At 39.5% G+C, this 9,806-nt stretch overlaps 1 protein-coding gene across 1 annotated transcript; it reads left to right on the top strand.

Annotated features, from left to right (window-relative positions):
- The first annotated feature begins 497 nt into the window (after nucleotides 1-497).
- Nucleotides 498-3,656, top strand: LOC128858808 (uncharacterized). The gene is made up of 3 exons (XM_054095321.1): nucleotides 498-724; nucleotides 3,059-3,247; nucleotides 3,497-3,656. Exons 1-3 carry the CDS (start codon nucleotides 665-667, stop codon nucleotides 3,602-3,604), a joined length of 357 nt encoding a protein of 118 aa, XP_053951296.1. The 5' UTR covers nucleotides 498-664; the 3' UTR covers nucleotides 3,605-3,656.
- The last annotated feature ends 6,150 nt before the right edge of the window (nucleotides 3,657-9,806 follow it).

Here is a 9,806-nt window from a genome sequence, read left to right as displayed (position 1 = left end):
AGTGTATTTCTGCCATGAAAAAGCTCCTCATAAAAAATATCTGCCGTTCGGAGTCGGCTTGAAACTGTAGGTCCCTCCATTTGTGGAACAACATCAAGACGCACACCACAAATAGGAGGAGGAGCTCGGCCAAACACCCCAAAAGGGTGTACGCGCCAATTATATACTATATATATAGAGTTGCCTCTAGGTTTATTTGTATTTGCACAACGCTCTTATCAATTTTGACCTATAAAATTATTCAAGTGGCGTTGCATTTCATAAAAATTACACCAGAGATAAACAAAAACTTAAAAGTTACGAAAAGTAAAAAAAATTTTTACAAATGTTCAAAACGTATAAACTTTTGCAATGTTTATTTTAATAAATATTATTTGCAAGCAAAAAACTGAAAAATGTGTCACAGCGATAAAATTTTGTATCTGCTTACCAAAACAATGCGATAAGAGCCTTGCTGGCACCAACTATCGAAACTTGACCGCCTTTTAATGCTTTATAAGGAAACAATTCTCTTAATTGAATCAATTGCCAAGTTGGATGGCAGTGACTGAAATTCAATGAGTGAGTAAAGTGTCAAAGAACATATGTAAGTACGTATGTAAGTTTCAATTCAATTCAGCAACACTTTACGGGAGAATAAGCTGTCACAAAGGAGTTCGACAACATGATGAAGACAACGAAAATTTATCTGTTTAAAATTTTGTTGCTGTTATTGTGCGCAGTGGTAGGTTTCCACAGCAACACACATGCACACATACATACATATGTAAAGAATAGATAAAGAATGGTATAAGTCTATTTAAAGGAATTTTGAGGAGACTCAATTTGAAAATGGAAGTTACTAATACTCATTGAGTGCGTGCAGGCAATTGTCATTTTGGGCAGCAGCTTTCAGTGTGACTAGAAAGCAAAGTCGGCGAGAGAGCACTAACTTGCATGTGATTTCCATTCTGTGTGCCCACTACTCAATAAGTAACTGTGTATTTTGTACTACCCCTAAAGGTGCTGACCCAATGCAGGCAGGCTTTGCACGCTGCATTTGTTTTGCTCGGCTTTGTAAAGCAAAATGGGCGCTTTCAACGCTATCATAACAGTCAAATGATTTGTAAAAAAGGAAACAAAGATGTTAGCCATATTCAATAATTCAAAATATATTTTTTAGTCATGATGTTAACTAGAAGCTGTGAAAACATATTCCCATTTTTTTCTTTTAATAGTAAAAATATACAAGATAAGACGTCAATCACAGTGTTTTTCAACCCTTTTCCATTTTTTATATACGTACTTTTTTTAATGAATTTTATTTAATCAACCTTCACATGATAAAAAAATTAAATTTTAAATTTTCATTCGAAATGATCAGCACTTGCGTTTACGCAAGCCTTCAAACGATTAGGCCATTCAGCTATTGCAGCATACACGGTTTCCATGGATATTGAAGTCGCTGCTCGAGCCAAAGATTGTTTGAGACTCTCCAAATTTCTGTGAGGTTTTCGACAGGCAATGATCTTCAATTCTGTCCACAAACTGTAGTCCAATGGATCCAGATCTGAACTTCCAGACGGCCAATCTTCTGTGGCTGTGAACCCAGGAATATTTTTTTTCACCTCTGTTGGATGGCTTTTGCCGTATGTGTTGGAGCGGAATCTTGCTGCAAGATCCAACGCTCTTCATTGAAGAGGGCACTAATAACTGATTTACCACGCCTTTTAAGACATCCTCCTGGGACAATTTTTCTCCGGTTTTAACGCAAAAATGAAGAGATATAACGCCTTTACAAGACTCTCCCCACCAAACCATTACGGAGGCTTGATGGTGCCCACGTTGAACCCTTGGAACCACATTTTTTGAGAAGTTTTAGCATAGATTCTGTCATTTTATAATACTTATTATAAAATTCTTCAACAAAATTTTCTCATTTGTGAAAAGACTATTTTCATGGCCGTTGACCGCGTGCCACCGAAGAAGCTGGTTGCTTCTGTCGAGTCTAATTTTCTTCACGTTCTTCATAACCAGTTGAGCGACAGAAGGGGATTATCTCTAATTAGTCCGGTCATGGATCTAGGCGACACATTCATTTCCCTGGACGTGATTTTTTGCTTTCTAAGGCGATTTCTGCGAATTCTTTCTCGAACGACTTTTATGGCTGTACTGGTTCGAACCACGCGAGGAGGACCAATTCGTTTTCTGTTCTAATTTTATTTTTGAAAAAATTTTTTATCAAATATATTAATTAAAAAAAAAAATTATTTGAGTGCTTATCTGTTTGTATCCTGCAGATGTCTAGTTCACAAGTGTCAGATATGATTGGCATACGACGTCATTTAGAAAAGTTGAAAATCTTCTGATAGAGTGGTACATTTTGCGCTATTTTTTAATATTATTGTTACCATGTTTATATCAACTCGCTTCCTTGTTTATGCGAGATTCCAGCGGTAACTTTGCAGTGCTGATAAAACAAGAAATGTGAACTCATTATTTTATTATTAGCTCGATTTTATTTGCTGCCTACTTTCCTTAAAACAAGCTTTTCAAAATTGAAACCAACCTACATTTTACCTTCTTGAGAAATTTACTAAATATTTTATGACAATGCAAGTTGCGTATCACTACGATCAGGCGTTTAGTGGTAGTCAAATGTTAAAATGCGCTTTAACACAAGGCTTAGCGGCAGTGAAAATCTTGATATAGTGCACTGAGCCTAACCTCGCTAGAAAGTAATATCATTCTTATGGTATACTCACTCACCTTGAGAGCGTAGTTCCAAGGAAACTGCGCCTTAAACCATTCTTCCCTCCGCTTCATATTCATTTAACGTAGTGACTTGTATATATGTTGTTGCCGCAGCGAAAACTTGCGGCCACCCAAATTACAATGCTTGAATGCAATTAATTTTTTCTCTCTTGACATTCCATCTTCGCTGCATTTTATTGCCTTCTACACGCATTTATTGAATGGTGTTAATATAAATTGCAACAATGCGCGTGTACATCGCACTTGTACAACAACAAAACGCGTATGAAAAATGCGTCAACAATATGACATTCATGGGTAGTAGCAGGCTGCAACAAGTTTGCCCATGGAATTGGTGACAATCCAACAGGCGGAAGTGCCTTTCAGCCGACAAGCAACTGCGGTCGCTGTGGTGAATGAGGCTTTGCAGCCGTCGACGCCAGCAGTAGGTGGAGAAGGAGATGAGCGTGCGGTTGATGTGCCGCTGCTAATGCCGTTACGGACGGTGGATGAGGTAAAATTGATTGGCAATTCGTGTTAATTTTATTTAATTACTGCTTAAAATTACTTTAGTTGAGCTGTTTGGAGTTTATCTGTGTTGTTTTGTTGACCTCTTTCTGTCATTTGTATATTTGTTTGTGTTTCCGATGTAAAATTATTGTTTTTTTTTCTTGTCAGTTCATCGATTTGTTCTCTATAAAGAACACTTATTTTTTTATCGCATTGAACGCCACTTTTATTTAATAATCTTTTTTCTTTTCAGCTTCCGCCGCGCGATGGAAAATGCGTCGAGGTTGGTAAATTTTGCCACTTGGCCGAAGAATGTTGCACGAGGCGTTGTCTCACCTACGCGAAAAGATGTGTCACTTAAATTTTGAAGGATATCAAATAAATATGTACACTCGTGTTAAAAATTATAAATATATCATGTATTGGACCAGTTTTGACTATTTATCCCGTGTTTTTATTTACGGCTATGTTAGGGTGAATGGCTGTTTATGTAAGAGGTCATTTGGGCAAAGAATCAAATTCGTCCATTGTGATATCATACAGAGGAAAACCAGAGGGAGAAGGAGGAGAATGTGTTGAGATGATTCCACTGCAGAAGGATTTGAAGCAATCCCAAACCTCACCGCATGGGTGCCTAAGGGACAATACCCAGCAAGATTGACACAAAATTTGAAAGCTGCCAATTTTTTAGCCTTAGAAATTCCCTCGAGAGCTCCCAATCTACTCTTGGTCAGAGGGAATTCGTAAATTTGAAAGTATGCGCACTGACTCTACGATTGTTGGGCTGACGCAAGGCGCACAGGTTCCCAAAGGAATACCAATCGTCTCATTTCGTGTCTTGCTAGCTTATTAGCCTAGCAGTTTACCGTTATGCCACTGGGACCGGGAACCCAAATGAGCTAAATATCGAAGTACTCGCATGCAGTCAAGAGAAGTCCGGCTTTCGCCCACTTATTTCGAACGCGCCAACAACGAACCCAGGAGGTAAACTAATTGCAGCAGTAAGTAACCAATTTACTGCTTCTTTGATTGCAGCTACCTCCGCTTGGAAAACACTACACTGGTTCGGTAGCCTAAAGTTGAGCTTGATCGGGAGCTCCTCGAATATCACTTCTTCGCCAACCCTTCTATCAAACTTTCAAGCCATTCGTAAATAAAGGGTGATTTTTTAGCTATTATCTTTTTAAACAGTTGGTTTAAACAGCTGAAGCACGTTTCGTGTTTTGTTTCACTGTCAAACATCTTCAGTTTGGTCTGTAATTTAACCATGAAATGTCTTACAAACGAATAACGTTTGAAATTAATAGAATTTTATTATAAAAATGTGTTTTCTGTTAAAAAAGTTTATCACGCGCTTCTTCCATTTTATGGTCAGTTTAATCGACCCACTGAAGCGGCTATTCGAATTATTGTGACTAAATTTATAACCAAATTTACATTATGGGACACCAAACCACCAACACGCTTACGTAGAGTGCGAACTGAAGAAAATACGCAGCTGTATCGGCCAGTGTTTATGATGACCATCAGTTATCGATTCGTCGCCGTTCGCAGCAATTGGGCCACTGTTACCTACTCAACAACGTGAAAAATGTTGCGAAAGGATTTAGGTGTGAAGCCTTTCAAAATACGACTGGTGCAAAAAGTGAAGCCGAATGACCTACCGCAACGCAGAATTTTTGGTGAATGGACTCTTGGAAAGTTTGCCGAAGATCCACTTTTTTATCGAAAAATTATGTTCAGTGACGAAGCTCATTTTTGGATCAATGGGTACGTAAATAAGCAGAATTGTCGATTTTGGAGTGAAGATCAGCCAGGAGAATTGCAAGAGCTACCAATGTATACAGAAAATGTCACAGTTTGGTGCGGTTTATGGGCTGGAGGTATCATTGGACTGTACTTCTTCAAAGAAGAAGTCTACTCTTCCCTTCAGGCTATATGATTGGAGAAGTACCGCTCGGACCCAGCGAGCACCATGGGGATGAACTCAAAGTTTCGTGTGTGTAGTTTAAGACTAGCTTGATTTACTTTTGTTTGATTTTAATTAACTTTTATTTTTAAATATATAGCCTTTTGTCAACAAATACCATCAAACTTTGTACAATATTTATAAGTGTTGTGTGTATAACCGTGGCTTGAGAAACAACCCAAGAGTCTAAGCTCTTTGCAATTTGAAATATTTTTTAAACATAAATGCAGGTTTTCACAGTCAAAGTAAAGCCGCCTCTCGGTGAACAAAAATATACTCTTCAAGGATACCGGAAAGGCGTCCTAGATATTTGAAGGAGTTACTATTATGGTAATATCTTAATAAATTAGTTTTATGACTTGACGCCTAAAATTTCTCCTTGTTTGATATATTCGAATTCCTCCAGTCCATAGAAAGCACCAAACGGTTGTTTTATATGGATGTGATGGCTGTTTTTGAATGGCTTTGGGTTGCTCTTCAGCCTTTCAGCCTACTTTGTCATTCAGTGTTGAATGGGCGAAATTTCACCGCTGAGGACTATTAGGACTATCTGTGACTTGCTTTGAGTACCGGAAGAGGTTTAACAGGTTTAGCACTTTGACTTTAAGGACAAAGTTTCAGGCTAATCAGAGCAAAATTGAGGGAGTTACGACAATTTTTCGGACACGATCTGACAGTTTTGTTATTTGACAACCGATTTTCATGATTTTTGCATATTTGAAAAGGGTAAAGCTTCTAGTCGAATGGGTTGGTGCGAGACTACCATTCGGAATTCACTGCGGCCGCCGTAGCCGAATGGGTTGGTGCATGAATACCATTCGGAATTCACAGAGAGAACGTTGGTTCGAATCTCGGTGACACACCAAAATTAAGAAAAAAATTGTTTCTAATAGCGGTCGCTCCTCGGCAGGCAATGGCAAACCTCCGAATGTATTTCTGTCATAAAAGAGCTCCTTATAAAAAATATCTGCCGTTCGGAGTCGGCTTGAAACTGTAGGTCCCTCCATTTGTGGAATAACACCAAGACGCTCACCACAAATAGGAGGAGGAGCTCGGCCAAACACCCAAAAAGGGTGTACGTGTCGAAATTTCAAGCCAATCAGAGCAAAGCTGAGCGAGTTATATCATTATTAGCTGGCACTTCTGCAATTACGTGCCGAAATTTCACGCCAATCATAGCAAAGATGAGGGGCAAATTTGAGCGAGTTATAGAAATTTTACTGAAAAGTTGTGCTGAAGTCAAAGCAGCTTTGAATTAGGAGGTGCTCCGGCTCTCTCGACATTTAACAGTTTTGTGACAACCAATTTTCATGATTTTTAAATAATTGTAAAGCCTATCGCTTTTTCAAGAACCTCCCGGAATTTCAGGCTAATCAGGCAAAATTGAGCAAGATATAGAAATTGTACTGAAAAGTTATGGTCAAGTCAAAGCAGCTTAGCTGGTTGGCAAACCACATAAATTGCTTAGTTAAATGCGATAACAATAGTTGCGCTGATTCAACGTTATTTTTCTCAATTTGTACATACATATGTATGTAAAAAGTTTTCATCGGTAGCGTTACTAAAAACTAAGCTAAGAAACAGATTAGAGATTGATAATATAAACCACATTTTGCTGTGTAAAGAACTAATAAAACAGAAACAACGACCCCACTATGTGTGGTCAAGTGAAAAGATTTGAGAGTGAAGTAAAATATTTTGTTTAATCAACTTTAGAAAAACTATTTTTGATCTCATTACCTGCAAAATAGACTAAATTGTGATAACGATTCGCAAACGGCAAACATTTCATAAATAATTGTCAGCAATTATATATGTACATATTAGGCCGGGTCGATTTGTGGGGAGGCAAAAAAATCGCCCATTACTGTGTGAAAATCATATTCTAGGGATCAAAATAAGAAACTTTGCGAAGGAACCATACCTCTAAAACGAATTCTGATGTCCCCCAATTTGGGTCGAACTTTTTAGTTTCTTTTCTCATGTAAAGGCCAAAAATGGTGATATTTTGAAATGATTGTATGGGGAGCCCCCCAGGGGAGTTCCAGGGGGTGTGCCACTGGCATGGGTGGATCAGCCGTCCAAAGTTAGTGGGGGTCGGCCATACATTTGGACTCGATTAAAGCACTCTAAATGGGCCAAAGTGGGATTTTTCGTTCGACCCAAATTGGGGAACATCAGAATTCGTTTTAGAGGTATGGTTCCTTCGTCAAAGTTTCTTATTTTGATCCCTAGAATACGGTTTTCACAGAGCAATGCGCGATTTTTAAATCGACCCGCCCTAGTACACATATATATTTGTATGTGCGTATCTTCACCAATGAAATAAATATAAATGCATGAACTTTTTAAATTCTCTCACTTATTGAACAGTATAAAAAAATGTTTGGCCAATTGGAGGCCGGTTTTATCGATTTTTAAGATAGATTTGGTCGGAAACCTGTCAGGCACCGAGGCATTCGGCTACGACGGCCAATGCATACACGTATTCATTACACTTGAATTATTTTCTGTTCATTGGATTCAGAAGTGCCTAAAAGTATACCACGGAAAGTGTCAATACGTCAGTTTGTTGATTTGCCTCAGAATTAAAGAACAACTGATCGACTGATTATTTCTGTGGCAAGAGGGAGTGCGATTGGAGTCGTGTGTTGTGTGATGCGGCATATTTTCGTATTTCTTTAGTTTCATTTCGAAATTTAACTAATAAAAAGAAAAATATAAGAAGTGTTACTCACCTTGGATACAATTTTTTTTAAATTATATTTTTCAAATTTGCTTGATTATAAATCACTGGCCAACTTGAATCCGTTTATTAATATAGCTTGGTACGTATGTTTTTTTCCAAATACTGAGCGTGCAGTTTTGCGATTAGAAGGCCTATTAAATAATAAATAAATATAATAATGCCTTTTAAATTTCAAGAATTCACTTATTTCTTTGGCAGTCCCACTAGTTAGATTCCAGTTTTTCCTTCCTTATTGCTCTTTTTGGCAATAGTAGGTATATACCATACTTGTTACAACACCTTGCTCAGCAGCAACTCAGCATCAGAGAAAGTTCAACTGACATACTAAAATTCGCGAGCAACACTCGCCTTGTTAAAAAGCAATTTGTTCAAATACGATTTAAATTGGATCTAATAAGATTTTTACACGGTGAATTCAATTCGCAATTTTTAGAAGATGCGAAGATCTCAGTTTTAGATGTTCTCTGTTCAGCATTAGCCGCACTATTTCTAGTCACAAGAAATTGAAAAGTTATGGAAGTTGCGTTGAATAATTCATCAACGATTTGAGAATTTTTATTTTTGCGACCACATTAACCAGCAACCTTTTGAGTCGGGTTATTTTCGAGTGGTTGTACATACAGGGTTTGATTGAAAAGTAATGAATCTTCCCGCGCGGAGCGTCTGCTAAGCAATCAACCGAATCGGCTGGTGGGGGAAAATGATCGTTGGACCTTCCCCTTCCACTAGAATCGGCCCCAATTCGCTGGCAACAGCGGTGCAGTCAACATCGCTCCGCGCGTGAAAGCTGTTTTAAAAGCAGTGGGGAAAATGCAGTGATCGTTGGAGCAGCGTGTTTTTTTTTTTTTGTCGGGACATACTAGCAAGTACAGCACTCATACACAATTAAGTCTATTGAACTGTACTCGGATTCCCTTTTTAATTTTCTTTAAATCTACTCGATCTCCGAAGAAATCTGAGTAGATCTTGTGGTGCCAAGGAGCCAAGATGGTCGCTTCTTAACACATCAGTGCCAAAGACCTCAAACCTGATTCGAGCGAAGGCGGGACAGACACACAAGAAGTGGTCCGCCGTCTCATCCACCTCATCAGAAGCTGGGTAGAGTACATTGTCTGAGATGCCCAACCTTTCCATGTGCTTTGCCCACGGAAAACGGCCCGTCATCAGCCCAACCAGCCGTCTGCACTCCCCTCTGCTTAATGACAGAAGGGTTTGCGACAGTCGATCGGACATGACAGGTAACATCAGCTTAGTCCATCTGCAGCCTCTCTCAGCCTGCCAAGCTCGCTTGTGGGTGGTAGTTACCCATTTGCTAACCGTGGCTGTGATGGCCGCAGAAGGGAGTGGCAAAACTGGCTCTGGGCCAAAGAAGTTGGCCTTAGAGCCCATCTTAGCTAAGGAGTCAGAGATCTCGTTACCCGCGATACCCACGTGTCCCGGGACCCATGTTAGCATCAGGCTATTATGTATACCGACATAGTTCAGCCTGGATTTACAGGACTTGACTACCCCTGGTGTGGGGAGGGCTGTCTAAGGCCATAAGCGCAGCTTGGCTGTCGCTTCAGACACATATAGATCTGCCTCTCCATCGGTTTTGCACAACAAAGTTCATCGCTTCTTGAACTGCATACACCTCCGCTTGAAACACAGATGCATGCATTCCACGAGCAAAGTGCAATTTTGTCCCGCTGGATTCCACGTATACCCCAGAGCCGGAGCCATGCTAGGTCCTGGAGCCATCCGTAAAAATGCGAAAACAGTGTTTGCCGGGCTCATTTTCTGAGTCTTCCCACAACTGAGCCTCTGGTTGCACTACACTGTATCTCTTTTCAAGTACGACTCTTG

This window comes from Anastrepha ludens, chromosome 2 (genome assembly GCF_028408465.1).
Source record: "Anastrepha ludens isolate Willacy chromosome 2, idAnaLude1.1, whole genome shotgun sequence".
Classification (NCBI taxonomy): domain Eukaryota; kingdom Metazoa; phylum Arthropoda; class Insecta; order Diptera; family Tephritidae; genus Anastrepha; species Anastrepha ludens.
Note: the sequence above shows the minus strand (reverse complement) of the source record. Positions and strands in the feature narration are given on the sequence as shown.

Excerpts from the sequence above, each read along its gene's own strand:
- LOC128858808 (XM_054095321.1), top strand. The coding sequence starts at position 665 with ATGATGAAGACAACGAAAATTTATCTGTTTAAAATTTTGTTGCTGTTA. Across the intron at positions 725-3,058 it reads TGCTGTTATTGTGCGCAGTG|CAGGCTGCAACAAGTTTGCC; the intron begins GTAGGTTTCCAC and ends CATGGGTAGTAG. Across the intron at positions 3,248-3,496 it reads CGTTACGGACGGTGGATGAG|CTTCCGCCGCGCGATGGAAA; the intron begins GTAAAATTGATT and ends TTTTCTTTTCAG.